Below are 25,088 nucleotides of genomic sequence, written 5' to 3'. Positions count from 1 at the left end.
TGCAGCTGGTATTGTAGAGGCTTCATTATATTGGTATAATATCCAAATGATTGCATAAGTTGGTTTACATGTTTTTCCTCCCAACTACATTTTATATCCTTCCCAGCACAATAAGCCAGTATGTCAACTGATAGCCTTTTCATGATCAACCAAATTTATCGATCATTTATCTATCTCCAAACCCAAAAGTCAATGCACTGTGACCTAATTATTCACACATATACAAGCATGAGATATTTGCAATCATTAAAACCTATCCAGTGCTTAATCTGCTTAATGAACTTGGCTAGATCCTTAGAGCTACTAAGATCCTTAGGAAGCTCAGTAAATAGGATGCTGAAGCTCCTGGATATGTGGAAAGTATGCGATGGCATTGCCTTTTGTAGGACAACTTATGTAATGACAGTCAGTAATTGTTTTGTCTGCCATTGCCCATATCATAATGCAAATTAGACATGCAGTTCAATAAGCCTAATGTTTTGCTAAGACAGATGTCCACTGGAGCAAGAGTAAAACAGTTGAATTCCTTGAAAAATAAAAAAGAAATTTAATGGTATATATAGCTCACAAAAAGGCATGAAATCACATCAATAAAATGCCTGTCATTACTCAATTCCTTGTATCAGTCAAATCCATGCCAAAAACTATCTTCTCTCATTTCTTTCATCAACCTCCAAGCTGCTACTATACTCTCTAACAGCCTGGCCAATATCAAGACCAGGATGAGTTGAAATTTCCTTCAATAATGTTGGCAAGCCAGTGCCATCTGCTTCAACCCCAAGCAGCACTTACGTGCCTCTGGCTTGAAGCGATCAACTTCTGAGTCTGGTTGTGGAGGTGTGGAACTTCGGAGGTTCTGTTTAATCCCACACTGAACTTCCTTCCTCAAATCCATTCCATTGCCAAGACTGCCTTCTTCCACCACTGCAATATCACCTGTCTCCATCCCTACCTCTTACCCACTGTTTGTGGTCAACATTAATGACTTGGATGTGAATGTAAAAGGTATGATCAGTAAGGTTGCAGATGACACGAAAATTGGTGGGGTGGTAAATAGCGAGGCGGGAAGCCTCAGGCTACAGGACGATACAGATGGGTTGGTCAGATGGGCGGAACAGAGGCAAATGAAATTTAACCCTGAAAAGTGAGAGGTGATGCACTTTGGACGGACTAACAAGGCAAGGGAATACACAATGAATGGTAAGACCCTAGGAAAGACAGAGGATCAGAGGGACTTTGGTGTGCATGTACATAGATCCCTGAAGGCAGCAGAACAGGTGGATAAGGTAGTTAAAAAGGCATATGGGATACTTGCCTTCATTAGCCGAGGCATAGAATATAAGAGCAGGGAGGTTATGATGGAGCTGTACAAAACGCTGGTAAGGCCACAGCTGGAGTACTGTGTGCAGTTCTGGTTGCCACACTATAGGAAGGATGTGATTGCTTTGGAGAGGGTGCAGAGGAGATTTACCAGGATGTTACCTGGGCTGGAGCGCTTCAGCTATGAAGAAAGACTGGACAGGCTGGGGTTGTTTTCCTTGGAGCAGAGAAGGCTGAGGGGGGACCTGATTGAGGTATACAAAATTATGAGGGGCATAGATAGGGTGGATAGAAAGGAACTTTTCTCCTTAGTAGAGGGGTCAATAACAAGGGGGCATAGGTTCAAGGTAAGGGGCAGGAGGTTTAGAGGGGATTTGAGGAAAAACTTTTTCACCCAGAGGGTGGTTGGAATATTGAACTCACTGCCTGAAAGGGTGGTAGATGCAGGAACCCTCACAACATTCAAGAAGCATTTGGATGAGCACTTGAAATGCCATAGCATACAAGGCTACGGACCAAATGCTGGAAAATGGGATTAGATTAGACAGGGCTTGATGGCCGGCGCGGACGCGATGGGCCGAAGGGCCTCTTTCTGTGCTGTATAACTCTATGACGCAATGACACTGCTGCTGAAACTCACATTTTTCACCTCCATGCTTGGCTTTAATAACACTCACCAAGCTGACCTCCCCACTTCCCACCTTCAACAAATAATATTACATTCCTCCCCACACAATGTCGCGCATTCTCATTGGCCCTATTCTTGCCAAGTTCCACCAGCTTCCTGTGTCCAGCAAATTGACTTCAAGATTCTTATCCGTTTTCAAATTCTGACAGTCTCTGTTCGACCGAACTCATCAATCTGCTCTATCCATATATTTCTGCACTGTCTGCTCCTCCAGGTTGATTGCTTATTTTTTGCTTCCTCTGCTCCCCTCTATTGGCCAGTCTTTCAATCATTATGCCCCTGCCATCCAGAACTCGCTACCTCAGTCCCTTAGCCTTGCCACCTCTTGCCCCACCTTCACAAGTCACGCAAAAACTCTTCTTTGGCTACATGTCCCCCATTTATAGCCCTCTCTGATACCCTTTTTCCCTCCTGCTCACCATCCACTTATAGTCTTCATTGTAAAAGGTAATGAAACACTGTATGTAAGAAGTACTATAGAAAACAAAGTTTGTTGTCATCTCTGAAAGGGAGTTCCACTCCTGTGGGAATTCCTGGTAATGATTTTGAACTACTTGACCTCTTCATTTCCAAACTGTAGAAATGGGCATTCACTGTTTACGTTGTACATCTACTGAATCTTTTGGATGGTTGGTGGTGTTGCACTAGACAGAGTTATTAGGAAGGCTATTGTTATGCTAGCCTTTATTGCAAGGTGGTTGGAGTATAAGAGCAAGAAAGTTTTGCTGCAATTATATAGGGTTTTGGTGAGACCACACCTGGAGTACTGTGTCTGTAATGGTCTTCTTACCCAAGGAAGGATATACTTGCCTTAGAGGGGTGCAACGAAGGTTCACTCGATTGATTCCTGGAGATGAGAGGGCTGTCCTAGGAGGAGAAGTCAAGTAGAATAGGCCTATACTCTCTGGAGTTGAAAAGAATCACATTGAAACGTACAAAATTCTTAGAGGGCTCGACAGGGTTTATGCTGAGAGGCTGTTTCCCTGGGCTGAAGAGTCTAGAACCAGGGGTCATAGTCTCAGTATAAGGGATCAGCCATTTAGGACTGAGATGAGGAGAAATTTCTTCACTCGGAGGGTTGTGAACCTTTGGAATTCTCTACCCTAGAGGGCTGTGGATGCTCAGTTGTTGAGATCGATGGATTCTGGGGCACTAAGGGAATCAAGAGATATGGGGATAGGGCAGGAAAGTGGAGTTGATGTAGAAGTTCAGCCATGATCTTATTGAATGACAGAGCAGGCTCGAGGGACCTTATGGCCTACTCCTGCTCCTATTTCTTATGATCTTATGATGTGGCACACCATATAGAGCAGTAGACCAAGAGATTGTGACCTTTTCCTTTCCGGTGTGTGTATGTGAGTGTTGATTCCTTATTGAGAAACTAATGAAGATGCTATACTTCTATACTCGGGGCTGCTATACACCAGTGCACTCTTATGTGCCAACACTTTGCTTTTCTGGCACAGTGGAAGCATTGTTTTTTTTGCAGTGATTCAACTTTATTTAGGTTTCTTTATTGCATGACTTATGTGCACTTCCTATGATTAATTTACTGTTGAGAATCACACCCAAAAATTTGAAGTTGAGGTAATATGCAATCACAGGCTTAGCTTATGATCTTTAATGCGGAGGGCATGTCACTCAGCTGCCTGTCGCACTGTTTTTTTAAAATTATTCATTCTCAGGATGTGAGCATTATTGGCAAAGTTGGCATTTATTGCCCATCCCTGGAGATACTGGGCCACTTCAGAGGGCAATTAAGAGTGAACCACGTTGACATGGGACTGGAGTCACATATAAAACCAAACCGGGTAAGGATTCCTTACCTGAAGGACATTCGTGAAATAGTCGGACTTTTACAACAGCTTCATAGTCAGTTTATGGATACCAGTTTTATATTTTCTTTTTCTAAAAAAAAACTGAATTCAAATGGCGATCGTCGGATTTGAACTCACGTTCTTTGGATTATTAGTCCAGGTCTTTGCATTACTAGACCAGTAACATGACCACAGCAGTACCAACCCAGAGTCTGAAGATCATTCTTCAAGCTGAGTTCTCTGTTCTTTACTAACATTGGGCTAAAAATTGAGTAGCGCCCCAATTGAGGTGCTAACTTCGCCGGGCGCTAAAAGTAGCGCCCAGAAAAATTAGCGCCCCCGCGCCGGAAATTGAGTGGTTGCGCCCCAAAAGGGAAGTGGGGCGCTACTGGAAGTGCCCTGCATCCCTCTTGGGGCGCTGTGAGTCAATATTGCGGCGTTATGTGCCGCAGCGTCACACACTGCTGCACGTCGTGCCGTGGTATTGCAGGCCTTCCTCCCCTTCTTAAAGGGGAGGGGCCTTGTGCAGCGCAACCTAGGGCCCAGCTGGGCCCCCGGGGATCGGGAGTGCAGGCAAAAGAGCCCGGCACCCAAGAGAAGTGCCGGGCTCTTGGAGCGCAGCTGGCACTCCGCCGGGGGGCGCGGTTCAGAAGGCCGGGGACGGGAGTGCAGGCAGGTGCTGGCAGGCGGCCAGCAGCAAAAATGGCTGCCCCGCACCTCGCCTTTAAATTGCGCCTCCCCAGCCACAGGTACGCCCCCCTGACCCTGTCGGACATAGTGTCCAGCAGTAAATCAGGGGGCGCTCCCGAAGATCGTGGCCAGAGCGTGAGCGGGGCGCTGCGCACACCAATGACGTCATCGCCAGCAGCGCAGCGCCGCAGGACGCTACCGGTTAGCGCCACCACTAACCTCCAGCTGAATTTTGCGGGAGGTGTGGGCAGTGCCGCGCCCGGGCGCTAGTTGGCTTGCGCCCCACTTAACGCCATCTTAAGGCGCTAATGGGAGGCGCTACCAACTGAATTTTCCCCCTATTGTCTACATAAATAAACACAGGATGTTGCAGGAGTAGTAGAGTTCCTATGTGCCTGATTGAATTATCCTAAAGGTACTGCTAACACATGAGGGTGAGTGGAGATGGTTTTCATAACAACCTCCAAGGTGAGTGCCTCCACCCTGCTGTATAAACCTTTCATAAACCTGACACACACCTATACATCAGCTTAAACAAAAGTCACTCAGTGCATATATGATATAGGTGATTATCACTGACATACATCAGCATCAATTATCCGCCTTAACAAAAAATACCAGCAGAAACCCCATCTGGCAGGTGAATCGGTTAACAACAGTTTACTAAAAATGCCAAACGAACAGTCATCAGAGATTGTTTTTTTCAAAATCATCTGACATTAAGGGCTGGATTTTTGCAGCATATGGCAGTGGAAAATGACTGGAAATGGGCCTTGACCACCCTCTGGCAGCAAACCCAGCCCGGAGGAAATTTCAGCCCCATCTTTTGCCCTCCGACATTAAAAATACATACTGCACCCTTTGGCATCTGCTTTAAACTATCCCGAGTGGCATTTGCTTGGAAAGGCGTACAGTAAACAAGACCTTTCGAGATAATCCTTCCACTCCAGGTTTAATGTCTTCAATTCTGCTACACAGCGATTGCAATATTGCAGGCGAGAGAGATGGTATGACCTGTCCACTCACCTCCAGCAATTTTGACATCGAGGGCTGTTCTAATCAAGGCCATCAGGGTAGATGTGAAATGCACAGAGCCATCTTCAGCAATCGGCATGTTCATTCTTACAAGCCGCTGAGAGCAAATAGCAACGAGGACATAGTTAGTGGGAATTTCTGCGCTGAGCACAGTTGACAGTCAATGCATGTGGTAAGCTACACTTTCAACAATTTTAACCTCTTTATCTGCTGACACAACTGGTGTCAAACCTGACCATTTTTATTTTAAGCTGTGCAGACTCCAGAGACCTAGGAAAATTATGGAAAACCAGTTTCCTACTTTGTACACGAGAAGGTTAGAAGACATATAAAACAGATTTTTTTTTTGATTTTTTTTTTTTTTTTTTAAAAGATAGTTTTGGTTTAATCTGGTACTTTTTAGGGACTTTGAGTCTCCAAAAACAAAGTGGCAACTGGCAAGTTCTATATTCTGGAAGGCATTTTAATCATCTGCATTTCAACCACAGATATGACTGATTTTGTGGCCCAAAATAACCTCATTATGATTAGTGGTAATCATTGCCCTTGTTGCAAATTCCTGCATCTAATCTTTCAGGTGGCTGAATAGGACAAATGGGAATACTGTTGAAAGCAGCAATGTAGTTTAGGCATCAGTTTCTGAGAGTAAAATATCTAATTAATAATGCTCCTGAAATTTAGGACCCAGCAATTGGAAGGCTGGTTCACAAATTCTGTGAAGGTGGCAAGAGTTTGCAATGCTAAGACACTGTAGATCTGTCAGCAGACCAGGAGTTAACACAAGTGAACATTCTTTAGTCTGAATACAACGCGATGCAACAAACAACTTACTGAAATAGAGTCAGTATGAATCCATTCGAGAGCGAGAGAAGTGAGCGAGAGCGAGAGAGAGAGAGAGAGAGAGAGAAATGCATAGCAATGAGCAGGCAGATGAAGTGCTCCCCAATAGAGCAGAAACAGGCACGGGCTTGCATGCAGTTCAAAAGACTAGCAATTTAGTACATGCTGGAAGGCAAGGGCACATGAACTGTACAGGGATTTTGTCCTGCTATTCTGAAGAGAGACCGTGGAAGACCTGACAGACCAATATACAATTGCAGAAGAAAGAGAAAAAACTTTAGAGTCACAATTGAATTTTCTTTTATATGGAAAAGCAGATTCAGTTTTTGCCAGACAAGATTTAAAGCAAGATCGTTTTGCAAACAGTAAGAGGATAGAGAAGTAAAATAAAGAAAAAGGTCTTTGTAACAATGTAATGTTCAATATAAATTGTTTGTCACTTTATAGAGTAGTACAAACTAGATACAATTACAATGCTCCACTGCACATCTACATGTTCTAAATTAAAAGGTGCTGTTATATTTAGCAACTGCAGTAACTATAAATCAATAGCTAAATTTATTCACAAACAATTCAATTCTGATAGAAATGAGTGAATATGTATCGCACAATTATCAAGAAAAATCTTCATGGTTGATTTATCTAAAACTTTTTGATCTTCCATAGCTTTGCTGACAGAAAAATAAAATCAACATTTCTATGTCTCTCTTCCTATAACTGTCTCTCTAATTGTACCCCACTCTCTAATTCTATCGTCTTCTACTCTTTCTGCTTCACTCTTTCTCTCCGAGTAGCTCTTGCACGCTTTCTTTTATTCGCTCTGTCTCCAACTCCCTCTTTCACCTTTTGAGCCGATTGGTTTTTTGGAAAACTTTACCTTTCAGAAATCAGTGTGTTTCAGTGTAAACAGGTAATGACATTTATTTTGGTTGATTTTGTGAAGTCACACAGCCAATGAAAAGTGCACAAAAGTGGTGCTTGAGACATGAAAGAAAAGTGACTTGAGACATGAAAAGTTTGGATACCAGACACTAGAATTACTACAGATACAAATCTTCAGTCCCCCTGCACCTGTTTAATTCCTTTTAACCAATACTATGAAAACATGCAAAGTGAAGGGGACAGCATCTCATTAATTCTGGCTTCTTTGGTATTTAGTTTAAGAAGCTGTGGAATGCAGCACTGCCCTGTACTACCGGAACCCATACACAACTTGAACTGTTAGAGAGGATGTTGCCTGCTGTTGTAAGTCTCGTGGCGCTAACATGTTTCTGTTATTTGAGCTAGTTTCTTTTGCTGCATGATGACGAGCATTAGCCCTTCAAAAAAGATGCCGTGTAATTGGATTGCTTCCATTAAAGAGCCACCAACTGAAAGGGGTAAGGAGGTTCAGAGACAATACTTGGACTAAGCACTCCCCTTTTAACTAAGCATCTTCTATTAGAAATCGTTTATAGATTAGGGCTTGAAAGTCAATAGAAATAAAATAAAACCTATGGAGGTATCGTAGAAGGTCATTGAACCCTTTGTAACAATATCACTCTCAGTTAACTCTAAACAAGCTTTTCGAGCTGATAAAACACAGATGGGCCTAAACATTATTGACAATGTGACTTTTTGAATACAGAATGGAACAGTGCGAACAACGGTTACATAAATATAACAGCACTCACAGTAAAACACAAATTTGGATTTGACACACAAGGTTGGTTTGTGTAGATTTGGTTTATATGCTACCTTGTAGGCGACTCTTGCAGGACATTTCTTTCCCAGGCCTAAGGGTGGACACATGTGTCTCAACATCTCATACATGTCATTGTAAGTGATGCGCCCACTTTTGGAAAAGAAGTGAGGCAAAAAGCAAAAAAAACAAAAAAAAACAAAAAGGGAACAAAAACAGAAAGGAAAAACAAAACAGAAATCCAGGTTAATTAAGTTTCCAAAATGGAGGTGCAAGATTTTCCAGAGCAGATACAGGCTTTGCACGGGAATGTGTCTTCTTGCAATGAAATCTAGGCTCCCTAATCCCTGTTTCAATAAGGAATGATTGACAGTTTAGTAAATGGTAAAAGGATGTATAAATGATGGCTTCCTTTAATAGAAGATACTTCAAGTCAGCATGCCAAGAAATTTCTAGCAAACTCATAAAAGCTAAATATTGGCGTGAATGGAACAAGATGGTTAGGTCAATCATTCCTATTCAGATGCAGACAGTCAGGGCTTTTTTGGATACTCTGCTTATCAATTTAATTCCAAACCTTATAGGCCAACCTATGTGGGCAGTTCTTTCCTAAGCCAAGAGGTGGTGAGATAATACGCAACAAATTGTACATATCCTTATAATGAATCCGGTAACTGGAAAAAGAATTTCACAAGTTAGAAAATGAGCGCTACAAATGAATTTATGAAACAAGGCTTCATATCAGTGAACTGATTGATTCACACAAACCAAAAGGAAGACATAGTCCATGCAGAAATAACTGATTTCTGAGCAGAAAACAAAAAAGAAAATGAATAATACTTCTAAGTGGGACACATACAGAATAAATTCAAATGCTCATTAAACAAAATCCGTTGCCTCATCAGGCTGCATTTGCACAGGTGAGCATATTTTCTTTTAGAATTTATTGAAGTTATAACCTGAGCACTTCAAATGTTCTCATTAGTATTTCATGGTTGAACTTTTTTTTAATGTTTGCACAAATATGCAGTAGAAGTTCCAGTTTTTAATTAAAAAAAACCCCCCAAAATGTTTGTCCTACTGGATGGGTTGCTGCATCAGATCTGTAGGATTTACAAATGTTTCTGAGATGGGCTGTAAATGGCACAGTCCCTTTAAGTGTCTCTTTTTCAGGATTTTAGCATGTTTGACGCGGGCATCAAAGACATTGGAACTGAAGTATTTATCTGGACATTTCACTCCATGGTAATATTTTTCCAGTACAAAAAGAATAATACTCTGTGAGCTAATCATTGATTGAAAACCCCAGACAGTTCATGAGGAAAACTATACTTACATTTGATCCTCAAGGAAATAATGAGGGGAGTGACTATCACCAATACCACATTCACAATGAAAATGTAACTATATTATATGAGCAATCCACACAGCTTTGATTTTAAACATTTCAAAACTAAACCAAAAAGAGTACATAATGATTACAATTGAGCGTCATAGCACTGTAAAATATTGGCCCGCGGTTACAAAGAGTGATCAATAGTTAGGTAATAATGAATGAGAAAATAGGGTAAAGCTGCCACAAATTTTCAGTTAGAATCCATTAATCCTGTTTGATTTCAGTTAGCTTTTGAAGGAACACTCTGGGCTGTATTTCCAAATTTCAATTAACAGGACTTATTATTATTGAGAAAGTCCTTCACATATATTACTATCTGCTTTAAAAAAAAAAATACACTAAATATAGATTGCATCTGCAGAAGTTCCACCATTTTGTTTGTCTTGCCCAAGTTACCTGCAGGAGAAAGACAGTTAGGAAATGACAGATCATCTTCTTCGCCTCCATTATGAATATTTATTCCTTTATGGGTGCACGACCTCACCCAAGTTTCATTTTTTGTTTCACGTGTACTCTTAAAAATAACAAGCTCCAGAAAAAAAACCTGCTTTTGTTTCGCCCGTAACCTTTTATTTATGAAGCAACTGGCAGCTATTTTGGCGCCTGGGTGGTCGAAATTTAAAAAAATTCTAAATCTAAATTTAATAAGAGCAGAGATAAGTTAAGTATCTTCATGTGACTGTTCAGTGCTGTTTGATAGTGATGGTTTCATCAATGGGTACACAGGGCACCTTTATATCCCAGGCAAATGCTAACAGAGGACAACAGCAAGAGTCATCCCTCTTCCTGGACTACTTGCTCGGAAGCATGTATTGGGACACTGATGATGCAGCATGACTGCCACATTCAGGACTAGAAGATGGTGTGGACTCAACTCACCATCTATAATCCTTCAGCAATCAAGGCCAGGACTTGAAAATGGAATTCTTGTCTGTGTGCATCATTCTTATCTTTAGATGCAATGCCACAAAGTGCATTAGAGTCTCACAACCTAAATCAGTCACTGGCTTACTGTAGAGATATTGCACCATGCTACACAGGCTAAGGCTCTAAATCCTGCACTAGGCTATCTGATCTGAGTCAGGGCTAACAGCTGAGGTGCTACGATTGGCCTCAGCATCCATGTGTTAGGCAGTGGGAGGGAGGGAGACAGGAGAGAAATCAGCCAGGGAACATAAACCATTGAGCACTGCTAGAAAGTGCACGTGTGTGGACATCGGGAGGGAATACAATCAGACTCAGGTGGAATGCCTTCTATGGGTGAATGGCGTGCCAATGCTCACAGTTAAGGCTCACATATGAAGAATGGTCACTTGGGTCAGGTTCCAGAGGACCACTGGTGCTCTTGAAAGCAGAGTCCAGTAAAAAGAAAACAAAAGGGAGAAAATTGGCAAGCACTAATAATAATAATAGAAAAAATCAGAAGCAATGGTCCCACATGTATTCTAGGCCGCCTATTTCTCCTACGACCAAACTTGGAACTGACAAGTTTCTGTACAACTGCAATGCGGACAAAGTGCACTCAGTAAAGGGAAGTTCAAATATTCAAAGTACAAAATACAGAACAAGTCAGTGAAATATTTGTTCTGCATGTGGACACACAGTTTGCATTCATGTCTATTTTTGGTGTGAGATAAAGATCCAGTGAGGGCCACTGTCCTAAAATGAAATCTTAATCTCAGTCCCAATGTAACATTATTGCACTGACCTAGGGCCTGCATGCTAAATCTACCAATCAACTGAACAAAAATCACATGAATTTGACATCTCATATCTATATGGATTTTTGTTCAATATTCTGCACCCATTTATTTTCTGTCTTTGTTTTTATATCTAGTTATTCCCTTTGGGGCCTGAAATAAACAACAGTGGGACCACTGAGCTTTAAATTGTGGAGTCCCAGGTGTGAAGATGGACACACATTAGACATTGGGGATTTTAGCCCATTCCTCACCCATTCAGATTCTAATAACCATAATTGAACAGCCATAATCTAGATTTATTCCAACCCGGGGACTTTCAGTCTTATTATACCCTTGGGCTTCAGTTAAGTGTATTTATATGTTGAAGATGAAAGTACTAAAATACAATCAGGAGGCAACAGTCTAAGCTGTTGTCACCAAAAGGCAATAGTAATCCTTCCGGCATGTTGATATCTTCTACTCAAGACCATTAGCCTGTAAAACGCAGTGTACTTCAGGCAATCACATTATAATCCTTATCCTAGACAATCTCATCCCATTCCCCTCTGAACAGCAGCAATGTCATAGAAATATTGACAGAATGCAAGAATGTTTAGTTAATTAAGTCTCAGAATTCTCAGCCACTTCTATCACCTGAGAGCCAATATTTTACTATTTCTAGCAAGAAAACAGCAGCCAATATTTGCTTTATTGGAACTACAGTCTGCCATCACTTATCAGTACTCCAGCTAGACGGTCAGTTTGCACAATAACGTGAGGGCTATAATCATTTTTGTGGTATTAGAGGGCAACGGTCACCTCACCAACACCAGTCAAAGGGCAACAGCCTGACTCGTCCAATAGAAGCCGCATGTCATCAGGAAATGCGCACGGTATTACTGCGCTCCAATGTCACTTCCTGAAATTTCAGTCAATCCGCTGGAATAAATTATGTGTCACATGACTGATTTTAGCCAATTACACTCGAGATTCTAGGCCAAGGACTAAGAAGAGAATGTTGTTCTATAATGACCCTTTCCATAATAATCTGAAGTTTCAGCACATGCCAGCTTTAAACCAAAGTCTATTTTTTTTTTGACAGGCTGGCTTCCAGTTGGGTGGGGAATGCTGGGCAGGGGGGCGGAAAGAGTTCCGATCCCCGGCTCCAGGGGTGGGTGCGGGGTGTTTGCATGGGGCGGGTTGATGGTGGGTGAGCTTGGGGGGGGCGGCAGCAAGAAGCACTCCTGCTCCTCCCGGCCTACAAGGATTGCTCCCCGAGGCTTGTTACAGTTACCGGGAATCCCGAGGCCCGGGAACCCCCGGCTGGCCGAAGCAAAACTTGCGCAGCAGGTTGAAGCAGAGGCTTCAAGGGCCTCATTATCATATTTAAAATGCCAGCCTGTTGCCTGGCAGCGGGTTGGCTGCTTGACAGACCCCCCCCCCATCCCGCCAGAGTAAAAGCCAAAGGTGGGCGGGTTGGGGTCAGGATTTAGATTTTTAATACTTTAACATGCCCCACCCACCTGTTTTTTTCAGGTTAAAATTCCCCCAATGACCACAAGCAGGAATTCTCAAAGAATAAAAATATCAGCTTTACATTCTCGTTTTTCTAATTTATTTCTTCTACATTTTCTTTTCTTACTTCCTCTCATATGTTCGCTGTTTCTAATTTTGCCCTCACTCCTGGATTTGTTTCTTTGATGCATGTTTTCATCTTTCTTGTTACTTTCCCTTCCAGTTCACTAGTCTCAGTTTCTTCAAGTTTCGTTTTCTTATATATTTCCATTTTTTAGTTTGCTTTTTTTTTTTAAATTCACTTTTTATGCATCTCTTTCAATTCCTCTATGTTAAACAAAAGGTATTACTACTATGGAAAGGAAATATTGCCGTTTTGAACAAGGTCATATGGTTCCCTAACCTCTGACACTAAGGTTTGTCCTTAGTACTGGGCAAGGTTTAAAGTTGTAACATTTTTACCAAGGTTACAATGCTGTAGAAGGGTTTTGTGAAACCCATGTGTAAGCGGTTCCTCCTTCAAGTTTCAAATGCTTGAGTTGCAAAGCATATTTTGAAAACTTTTTTTTCCCCCCAGTATTGCTGTTGAAATAACTGGGATATCATAATTAAGAGTGGAACTGATTCCTATTACGAGACCTGACCTTGGTTACCACTAATACATTTAAGTATTGCCCATACTATTCCTTCCTCATGCAGCAGACAACGTAAGCTTAATAAAGCTGCTGGCTTGATTATCCACTGTCTCACTTTATTGTTTCCTGACTGTCCTGTTAGCAATCACTGACTTTGGCCACATATGACTCCCAGTATTAGTGACATTCTTCTGGACAGTGAAACAAAGTTCGCAATCAATCCCGACCACCAAGTGCAAGCGACAGTTTCCCCAAAGGCGAGAGCTGCTCTTGCAAGCACAATCAAACAAAGGCATGCCAAATTATCAGTCACCAGATAACTGCAAAATTTAACAACCTGCGGAAAACACATATTCATTCTCTGAATCGGTCACAACAACTTTTGGTCAAATAGTTGTTGAACTTTTATTGCTGATAAATGATACGAGTTTGTTTTAAAACATAGTTTGTTTCAATGTTTTAAAGCTCTTTTTTGACTTTCACCTGATCAGTAGGCTTCAGGCAAGTCTTCCTTTACGGAGCTCTTTGGAAATCTTTTCCTTCATTTACCTTAAGGCTTCTGTCAGATGTATTTAAATGGTTTACAGTGTGAGTTCATGGATTAACTGATTGATCACTGCAGCCCTTAAGGGTTACTATACTAATCTAGGATCATAAATGTAGCGATTCCTAAATTGTATCTGCTGTGGCAGTTCACGAACAGGCTCTTGAGTGGTTCGGACGATGAGGAAAGAACATCCTACTTTTGCCTTCAACTGATGATCGTGTGCCCCCTTCAGGCCAGATCATTAAATATCATGAGGTAACGGAAGCAGTGCTTCTCACTAAGCTGCTCAGTGGCTGTCCACACTGGGTAATAAAGGTGCTGAAAATGAGCAGTCATAAATGGAAGTATCAAAAAACAGAATGGAGGCAGACAGGCAGTTGAAAATATTCCAGCTGACTGGCGTAGCCCAAATAGACAGCAGGTTGGTGCAGCAACGGGCTATACCATGGAGGGCAGGGAACCATGGTCCCTCATATACAGGAAACTTTCTGGTATCCGGCATGGACGGGACCGACCTGGTGCCGATCCATCAACAATGCCAGATAACCGAACGCTATAGTAAAAGATACGGAGCTCAGAGCTCTGTATAAAGCAACAAACCCTGTTGCTAACAGCTTCAAAACAATTGGCACAAGTTGCAAGCATCTCTGTAGCTTAGCAACAGCTTCAGCTACACGCTTGCACAGCCACAAATGGAGTAAAAAAAGTAACTAAAAGTAAAAAAGGTTATCTGAACCGACTCCTGAATTTTGCCGGTGGATAGAGCGTTCCGGTTATTTAGTGGCCGGTTAATCGAAAGTTTCCTGTAATGAGTTTCTGATCTCAGCTGACTCATCATGGGGAGGCATCAACTGGATGGCAGGAACCTTTCCAGTGAGAAAACCGCAGGCCAAGTTGCTACCGGGAGCTCTTGTGCGCACCATGGAAGCCAGTTTCAGGAGGGCATTGGCAAAGATTTGGTTATTTGCGCACCTTCTTGGCTGGGGAGTGGCGCATTGCACGATGAGGCCCATAGCGTGAAGAAAAAATGGGAAGAATAAAAAGTTGAGAATTTTTATCAGACCTTTCAACTCTTAAAATGTGGCTGGCACGATCATATTAAGATATTACTGCGAGCTGCTTGACCTTTTGGCTATATTCTCAGCCGACATTTTCAGTCATTTCTTTGGATTGGTGCTCACTTTTATTACATCTTTTGATTGTAAAGCCAATGATAAGTAAAGCCAGATGCGGCAGATTTTTATGAAAGATATCCTTGGCATACTTTTCCTCTCCAACAAATTTATACAGTTTTTTTTTTCAATTTTATAAACTAACAGTTTGACATCACACATGCTTGACAACATACTACCTTCATCATCTTTTAAAGATGACACAATCATAGTAAGTACCGCACATGTTATGTGGTAATAAATTCAATGATGTACAAATTTACATACCAGGCTCCAGGATCATAGTCAGCCCAGACACGAATGAACTCATCCAGGTGGTGTGGTCCCAGGATAGAGGAGTCTCGGGTTAAATACTCAAAATTATCCATAATAACAGCTACAAAAAGATTTAACATCTGGGAAAAGGACAGAAACAATCACATGGAATGCCCATTAAATTAATCAACTGATATATATCACTGTTATTTTTCAAAAAACACGTTCAAAAGGAATTCCTGTAAACTATAGACCAGCCAGTTGCAGGTAGCCTATGTAGATGCAGTTTAATGTTAGTAAGTATGAAATTATTATTAATATATAATAAGGAACTAAAAGACAGAGCATATGATAAATGGAAACGCGATACAATGTGTTGATGAGGAAAGAGATCCTGCAGATAAACCTATTAAACTGTTAGCCCAGTGATCAGCTGCAGTAGAAAGACAAATTGAGTTGCATTAACAGAGGGATACAGTACAAATCGAAAGTGTTTATACTGCTGCCCCATCTTATTCACTGTGTGCACATCTGGTCACCTAATCATAGCAATGGTATTACTGCTTGTGAGAGGGTGCAGAGACAACCAATAAAGGTGACTCTGGCTATCAAGATCTTAAATTGTGAAGAAATGTTGAAGATGTTAGACTTGTTTTCTTTGGGACAATGCGCCTTCAAGATGAATCCATTGAAATTTCAAAGATTATGGAAGAAATGAACAACAGTGATCTCTGCAAATTGATCACTATGTTGAGGTTGCTAATTGCTGGATAAGATGCACCTCTGGCACTGCTGTGGTGATATTTCAAAATATTCCTATTCATTACATCCAGGTCTGACCTGGAGTAAAATGTTTGCTTTCTAATGTGATTGTAGATGAGGAAAGTTTCAGCAAAAAAATCTGTTTTTCCCTTGATTTTTTTTGGGTCAAGCTATCTTAAGCCATTTTTGGAGGGGTAGAAATCCCAAAAGTGCCAATCATGAAGAAATAATCTTCTATTACTTTGTGACAACGTTAACCACTTTTTGTTAACGTCTATTTTTTTCAATAAAATGTTGTTTTAAACCAGGTGTTCCTGCAATTTCTTTGGCAGGACATATATTACAGGGGGAAAGCAGACATTGTTCCCAGTCTATTAGAACGGAGGAAAATATAGCCCCTAATTGGCTATTTAAACCCACGAGTACGGCCTGCTTCATACTGGTAACTGATTCCACAAGTCTGTTGGGTAAAAACACCATTCCAGATATGTTTCTGGAGATCGGAAGCATTCAGGGATGGCGGTGAAGGGTGCTAGATGGGATTGATCTATTAAAATAGGATGGATTTTTTCTATCCTTAAAGCGATGCATCTTCACTGTGTAGTAAAAACTTTCACAAAGACTTATTTTAATTTACCATGAAGTCAGCTCTGAGGAATGGGCCTCCAAATCAATACAGCTACATCTGTTCCTACTGAAGATACATCTGTAGAGCATCAAAGCGCTTCCATGCACGACAAAGGTCAGTGCAATGAGATGCGAATGCTCTAGAATCTTAGCTGGTGCCAGTTTCATGGAACGAGCAAAAGTCTTTGATGCTGTAACAAATTGGATAATTGTAACTTCTTAGTTATTCTCGTGAATTGGTTCCACTTCTGTGTAATAGATAACAGGTAATGATGCTGTCTTTCTACACTTGCGTTAGAAGTCTTGCACCCTATGCAGACTGCCTTCTTGTGCAGGTGGATCTGCGACAATTCCTGGATCACTGGCGTTCCGCCCGAAGCAGATTGCTCACGTTTCTGATGGCCAGCGATTTGCAAGGTCCACTTGGCTTCTTGAAGCATCTGGATGTTACATTTGTCAATTAGCAACTGAGCTGCTCCAACGATGGGAGGTGCTCCAGTTTCCACTATAAACAGTGTGCGAGGCTATTCACCATTCTCTGCTCTTAATCAGCATTAACAACCTTGCTGAAAGTACTCTCACTTGCAAATCCAGAGTACACAGATGGTGGTTGGTGTCATAATTGGCCCGTATTTTCCGATCGGAGGCTTCCTGCGTGCGGAGGCCTGCGATCTGGAAAAATCTGCGCCCTTACCCGAGGGCTCCCGGGACACGCACACTTCTGCTCCTGGGCCTCTCCAAACTCCAAGTGCGCAGGGCCCACGTATCCCAGAGGCGCAGGAGGTTCGCAGCGCCCCTGGGATCACGTGGGCCATGGGGAGCCAATCACAGAAGGGAATCTCCCTTCATACACTTGACAGGAAGACCTGTCAAATATATGAATGGAGATCACTCCAAAAACATAGTAAAACCTTAAATAAATGTTTTTTAAAAAAAAATCACATTTTTAAAATGACTTGAAATTACAATAAATTAAATATTTTAGACAAAAATTTAAATTTTTGAAAAAAAAATTCAAGTTTTTTTTACAGGGCTAAAAATAAACTTAACTTATTTTTAAATGATAAATCAGTGAATTTTTAAAAAACTTTTTTCAACTCTTATCCTGGTAAAAGCAGGCCTTGCACTTGCTTTTACCAGGTGTAGGAGTTGTAAGGGTTTTCTGTGGGCGGAGGGTCTCCAAAAAGTGGAACTATTCGCCCGCAAAGGCCCTTCTCCAGGGCAGCCGGTGGATCTGTCAAGAGCATTCTGGACAGATCGGAAATGCCGGTTTTCAGCGCATGCCTGAAACCGGCATTTCCGATGTCCCTACGGGTGGGTACACAGCTCGTACCCACCCGTAAGGATCGGAATATCTGGGCCCATATGATTTTTCAAAAACAGCAATACTAGAGAGCAGACAACAACTTGCATCTATATCGCGCCTTTAACATAACAAAAGTGCCACAAAGTGCTTCACAGGAGCGCTATCAGACAAAATGTGACACTGAACCAAGTAAAGAAGTATTAGGACAGGTAGTCGAAAGCTTCGTCAGATATGGGTTTTAAGGAGTGAGTTAAAGAAGAGAGAGGTGGAGAGGTTTAGGGAGGAAATTCCAGAGCTTAGGGCCGAGGCAGCTGAAGGCACGGCCGCCAATGGTGGATGAAAAATTGGGGATGAGCAAGACGCCAGAATTGGAGGAACGCAGATATCTTCAAGGGTTGTAGGGCTGGAGGAGGTTACAGAGAAAGAGTGGAACATGTTTTAAGAACTAATACAGGGAAGGTTTCAGATGACATTGCTAAACCGTCAGGGGGAAAAAATTCAGTATCGCCCCGCTTGGGGCGCCATTATCGGCCGTGCGCCAAGTTTAGCGCCTGGTGCTAATTATCGCCTCCGACGGCAAACTTGGCTTTTATTGCCCTTGGAGGTGATTGGAGCGCTAAATCAGGTGCTTCACACCTGTCTTAAGGTGCAAAGGCCGAGGAGCGAGGCGCTACCTCAGAGCGCTGGCGAAGCAAGGAAGGGCAAATCAAAATGAATCTACAAAGTGCTGCTCAGTACCCAAAACTCCTTCATACAGAGTTGAATCTCTCCAGAAGTCTCTCTCTCTCTCTCTCTCTCTCAGCATGCGTGGTGCAAAGATGTCACCAACAAAAAAAGGCAGGAAGCGGTCACCTTTAAATAGCGCTCCCCCAGTCCCTTCCTGACTGCAAAACGCTCCCCTCAACCTGTCATTGCTAGCGGCAGGCGGTAAGGCGGGGGGCGCCACTCAATATCTGGTCCAGGGCGTTACCGGGGCGTTGTGCACTCGACTGACGTCACGATCTGCCGGTGCAGGAGATCGTGGCGGTAGTGTTTAGCGCCACCGCAAAATGTCTAGTTAATTTCGCGAGCGGTGCAAACATCGCCGCGCCCGGGTGCTAGTTGCTTTGTGCCCCATTAGCGCCCTCTTAAGGTGCTAACAGGAGGCGCAAACAACTGAACTTTTCCCCCTCAGTTTCTAATGTTGCCCGTAAATATATTATTCTTTCTAATATATATTTCAAACCTTAAGTGCTATAGCAGCTTGGTGAAAATGGAACGGAGTGCTAAGCACTTGATGTCCATAGCAGATGGATGAGATGCACATGCAGGTGTGTCACATGACTCAAATTGCAGCGCAGTAAGATGAATTTCTGTTTGACCCAACGTAGATGAATTCACCTACTGCTAAACATCAAGAATACAAATGCAAGGTTTTTCTCTGTGGTTAGAAAATTGCTGGATTATAGTTAATTTGATGTGCAGTTAAGTGGAATCAATGTCCAAGCATTCCTGCCCTAAAATAGTTCAGAATCCATTTGGATTGATAATCAGACTCTCAGCTCTCAAGGTAGTCAAAGAGAAAACATTGAGGAAGTGGCTTCTTTTGAGATATGTGAAGCATATAGTGTTAGAAAATTCAATTTTTTCCCCCTAATAAAAATGAACCCAGAAACTGCTAATTTGCACTCGTACCAGGCAAACACTTGTGATAAATACTCAGGAAATACTCAGCAGGTCAGGCAGCCTCTGTGGAGAGAGAAACAGAGTTAATGTTTCAGGTCGATGACCCTTCGTCAGAACTGGAAAAAGCTGGAGATCGAACAGGTTTTTAAGCAAGTGCAGCGGCAGAGAAAGGGGGTGGGGGGAGGAAAGAACAAAAAGGAAGGTCTATGATAGGATGGAAGGCAGAAGATATTAAGAGAGATTAAGAGATGGTGCAAGGCAAAAGGAGATGGCAATGGGACAAGTTAAGAAACAAAAGATGGCTCGAGAAAAAAAAAAAAAAAATGAATGGAAAAAAAAATAGGGCAGAGGTTGTGGTCTGAAATTGTTGAACTCTATGTTGAGTCCAGAAGGCTGTAAAGTGCCTAATCGAAAGATGAGGTGCTGTTCCTCGAGCTTCATTGGAACAGTGTAAGAGGCTGAAGACGGTGAGGTCTGAGTGGGAGTGGAGCGGAGAATTAAAGCGACAGGCGACCAGAAGCTCGGGGTCACCCTTACGGACTGAACAGAGGTGTTCCGCAAAGCGGTCACCCAATCTGCATTTGGTCTCCCCAATGTAGAGGAGACCGCATCGTGAGCAGTGGATACAGTATACTAAATTGCATGAAGTACAAATAAATCGCTGGAAGGAGTGTTTGGGGCCCTGGACAGTGGAAAGGGTGGAGGTAAAAAGGGCATGTGTTGCATCTCCTGCGCTTGCACGGGAAGGTGCCGGGCGAAGGGGAAAGGGTGTTGGGGGTGATAGAAGAGTGGACCAGGGTGTCGCGGAGGGAGTGGTCCCTTCGGAATGCTGAAAGGGGAGGTGAGGGGAAGATGTGTTTGGTGGTGGGATCACGCTGGAGGTGGTGGAAATGGCGGAGGATGATCCGTTGAATGTGGAGGCTGGTGGGGTGAAAGGTGAGAACAAGGGGAACCCTATCGTGGTTCCAGGAGGGAGGGGAAGGGGTGAGAGCAGAAGTGTGGGAAATAGAACGGACATGGTCAAGGGCCGTGTCAACCACAGTAGAGGGGAATCCTCAGTTGAGGAAAAAGGAAGACATGTTGGAAGCACTGGTATGGGAAGGTGGCATCGTCAGAGCAGATGCAGCAGAGACTGAGAAACTGGGAGAATGGAATAGAGTCTTTACAAAAAGCGGGGTGGGAGGAAGTGTAGTCCAGGTAGCTGTGGGAGTCAGTGGGCTTGTAGTGAATGTTTGTCAAGAGCCTATCCCCAGAGATGGAGACAGAGAAGTCGAGGAAGGGAAGGGACGAGTCGGAGATGGACCATGTGAAGGTGAGGGAAGGGTGGAAATTGGAAGCAAAGTGAATGAAATCTTTTAGTTCAGGGCGAGAGCAGGAAACAGCACCGATACAGTCATCAATGTACCAGAAAAAGGTGAGGGAGGGGACCCGAGTAGGACTGGAACAAAGAATGTTCCACATATCCCACGAAAAGACTTGTGCATTGCTATGACATTCTTTCGTCCACTATTTCAGCAGAGACATGAATCAGTTTAAAATAAAAAGGATGCACCTCCTTTAAAATAATGGATAAAGGAATGTCGAACGGACGCACTGTTCATATGCTAATGTGACAGTCATCAATTCCTAGGCTATAGTTTTTGCTTAATTTCCCTTGGATTGTCAATGTGGGAGTGGGCATCAAAAAACTGACACATACTGTCTGTCAGAGGAGCCAATTAAAGGGCTGTTAGCATTTTTTTTTAATGGTCTCTAATTTCATCATTTCAATCTTGTAAAGGTTATGCAATCTTGGCGATCAGTCACAAAACACAGGACTATGGATGACATTTGGATTTTTTAAATTTATAACCTCAACCAAAATATCTGTCTTGCATGTTTCCTAAGCCAAGCAGGGAAACTAGCAGGTAATGGTCTCATTTAAATTTTACGTTTAAAGCTGTTTTGAATCATTCTATTTCAGTTTCACTAACGAATGTAATAAACGCGATGTCAGTGGCAACACCTAGAGCTTTCGAGCATAATTCTGTCATCAATGCAGCAGGCAAAATGGTTACTTCTAGAAATTGGACGCAGCTGGCTCAGAATTTCATTAAATTATATTCGACATGAAATATTTTTATGTCAGCTTTTTTTTCCTGTTCTGTTTTGAATGCTCTCGTTTCTCCCATGAAAAGCTGCCATTCTGCCAAGTGATGTCTGTTGTTCATCAATGTTGTTGCATGTGAGACTTGCGCTGTGACTGCATGGTAAGGACATGCAATTCTTGAGAATCCAACTCGAGATTTTAAAATTTCTGCTCGGATCCTGAGGCAGGTTGTGGCAGCTTAGTCTTGCTTCTCTTGTCTGGTGTGAAAAAAATTGCAATCTGCTACAATTTGCTAAACTGTCAGTTAGCTAAATTCTGCCCTTGCTTTTCCTAATTTTTCAGGGATCATTTTGACTTTGGGTAGTCGGGTAAAGCGGGACCGATATCTAACGGGTTGCTGAATCGATATTGCCCATTTTACATCATCATCCAACTTCAAAATGAGCTTCTGATACCGGCCAGGCTAGCTAGGAAAAAGACAGACTTGCATTTATATAGCATTTTTCATGTCCTCAAAACATCCCAAAGCACTTTACAGCCAATTAAGTACTTTTGAAGAGTAGCCACTGTTGTAAAGTAAGAAACACAGCAGCCAATTTGTGCACAGCAAGCTCCCACAAGCAGCAATTTGATAATGACCAGATAATCTGTTTTAGTGATGTTGATTGAGAGGTAAATATTGGCCAGGACACCAGGGATAACTCCCCTGCTCTTCGAAACTGTGCCATGGGATCTTTTACGTCCACCTGAGAGAGCAGACATGAGGTTTAACATCTCATCTGAAAGACGGCACCTCCGACAGTGCAGCACTCCCTCAGTACTGCACTGGAGTGTCAGCCTTGAATATGTGCTCAAGTCTCTGGAGTGGGACTTGAACCCATAACCTTCAGACTCAGAGGCGAGAGCGCTACCCACTAAGCCATGGCTGACACCTGTGATCCGTTTCTCCAGAGAGAACGGAAACAAGAAGCGCCTTTCTTTTGCAGTTCCAATCAATCAGTACAAGAGCAGCACTGGGAAAAGCTTGGCAATGGGTTCCCTATCCATTGCCTTGATCAGGGAATGAGGGAGAAATTGGGTGCGTCCTTTTTCAGCTTTGAAATATGAGAAACAAAGACTGAAAAATGAAGCGACTCAAAGCCATGCAAGTACTGCCATTCTTCCATCTCCACTCCACCATTTGTTTCTCTAATGTCATGTTGCATCTAGCATTTCATGGCATGTTCTAGTTCTTCTTAAGTAACAATCTAAAGAAAACAAATTACTGGCCCGGAATTTACAGTTGTAATGACGGCGAAACTGTCAGCATTCGCCGTTATTACTCTCTAAAACTGACAACTTCTGGTGTCCGCACATGCGCTGTTAAATGCAGAAATCCGGAGGTTGCTGTCAGTGATACCCTGCTCCTCCACAGGGTGCACGGTTGCAGTCTTCACAGATGCAATTAACACAGAATCAGCGATTTGACGTGAACTTCAACTTTTTACACTATTCTCGCTGTAAAAACCATTGAAAAAGTTAAGCCTTGTTGAATGAAGTGTAACTGAGATTTTAACAGTGTACTAAGTTATAATTACTGCTGAACAACCTCTCTGGCCCTGAATAACTATATATATGTGGAGTGTCATTCCCTCCATTCCGTGATTTAAAAAATCCATAGATTTTTAAAATAATAAAAATTAACTATTTTTTAGTTTGCATATAATTATTTCAGCTTCTACCTTAATCCCATGTCCATGTTTCAATCTTTATTTCACTTTCTGTAAAATGGTTAAAGTGAACAATAAAATCCACTTTTTACTTCCTGGTTTGCTGTCTGTGAGAATTCTTTAATCTGATTGGCTCCTCAGCCTGCTTGATGACATCACTGTTATTGGCCACTACAGAACTCCTATAGATGGCAGCAGATATAAAGTCACATTGGAAAAGGGGAAATCGATGCCAAAGAGCCTGCTAAAACTTTGTGAGCAACTTTCTTCGAGGTCAGCGGCGAGCGCAGTCACTTTGCCGCTGACCACAAAATCTGGGCCATTATTTTAGCTTCTTTAAGCAGTAATCAAGTTAAATTTATTTTCATTTTTTTAACCCTTAGCTATTCGCTCCCCTATATAGAATACAAGTAACATCCCAGAAATAGCTGTAAATCAGGAAATGGAAGGGAGGGAGGAACCCAAGAAAATTATAATCACCAGGGAAGTGGTACTGAGCAAATTGTTGGAGCTGCGGGCTGACAAGTCCCCGGGTCCTGATGGACTTCATCCTAGGGTCTTAAAAGAAGTAGCTAGTGAGATAGTTGATGCGTTGGTTTTAATTTTCCAATATTCCCTAGATTCGGGGAAGGTTCCATTAGAAGAGAAAACAGCGAATGTAACTCCTTTATTCAAAAAGGGTGGGAGACAGAAAGCAGGAAACTACAGGCCCGTTAGCTTAACATCTGTCATAGGAAAAATGTTAGAAGCTATTATTAAAGATGTTATAGCAGGGCATTTAGAAAAGTTCAAAGTAATCAGGCAGAGTCAACATAGTTTTGTGCAAGGGAAATCATGTTTAACCAATTTATTGGAGTTCTTTGAGGAACTAACGTGTGCTGTGGATAAAGGGGAACTGGTGGATGTACTGTACTTGGATAAGGTGCCACGTCAAAGGTTATTGCGGAAAATAAAAGCTCATGGTGTAGGGGGTAACATATTGGCATGGATAGAAGATTGGCTAGCTAACAGGAAACAGAGAGTAGACATAAATGGGTAAATTTCTGATTGGCAAGATGTAACGGGTGGTGTGCCACAGAGATCAGTGCTGGGGCCTCAACTTTTTACAATTTATATAAATGACTTGGAAGAAGGGACCGAAGGTATGGTTGCTAAATTTGCTGATGACACAAATATAGGTAGGAAAGTAAATTGTGAAGAGGACATAAGGAGGCTACAAAGGGATATAGATAGGTTAAGTGAGTGGGCAAAGATCTGGCAAATGGAGTATAATGTGGGAAAATGTGAAGTTGTCCATTTTGGCAGGAAGAATAAAAATGCATATTATCTAAATGGTGAGAGATTGCAGAGCTCTGAGATGCAGAGGGATCTGGGTGTCCTACTGCATGAATCACAAAAGGTTACTATGCAGGTACAGCAAGTAATTAGGAAAGCTAATAGAATGTTATCGTTTATTGTGAGGGGAATTGAATACAAAAGTAGGGAGGTTATGCTTCAGTTATACAGGGCATTGGTGAGACCACATCTGGAGTACTGTGTACAGTATTGGTCTCCTTATTTAAGGAAGGATGTAAATGCATTGGAAGCAGTTCAGAGAAGGTTTCCTAGACTAATACCTGGAATGGGCGCGTTGTCTTATGAAGAAAGGTTGGACAGG

General features: G+C 42.3%; 1 protein-coding gene across 1 annotated transcript in view; it reads right to left on the bottom strand.

The window, feature by feature from the left end:
- cacna1ba (calcium channel, voltage-dependent, N type, alpha 1B subunit, a) overlaps positions 1-25,088 on the bottom strand; it is an 820,126-nt gene that overhangs the window by 53,045 nt on the left and 741,993 nt on the right. The window contains exons 39-41 of the mRNA XM_085965795.1: positions 15,286-15,413; positions 8,128-8,224; positions 5,542-5,647 (exon numbers count right to left, since the gene is read on the bottom strand). Of these exons, the coding sequence (XP_085821921.1) occupies positions 5,542-5,647; positions 8,128-8,224; positions 15,286-15,413 (331 nt within the window). The remainder of the gene's footprint in view (positions 1-5,541; positions 5,648-8,127; positions 8,225-15,285; positions 15,414-25,088) is intronic.

This window comes from Somniosus microcephalus, chromosome 23, assembly GCF_052327205.1.
Source record: "Somniosus microcephalus isolate GS21.2 chromosome 23, FLI_Smic_1.0, whole genome shotgun sequence".
Classification (NCBI taxonomy): domain Eukaryota; kingdom Metazoa; phylum Chordata; class Chondrichthyes; order Squaliformes; family Somniosidae; genus Somniosus; species Somniosus microcephalus.
This window is presented reverse-complemented; position numbering and strand designations above follow the sequence as displayed.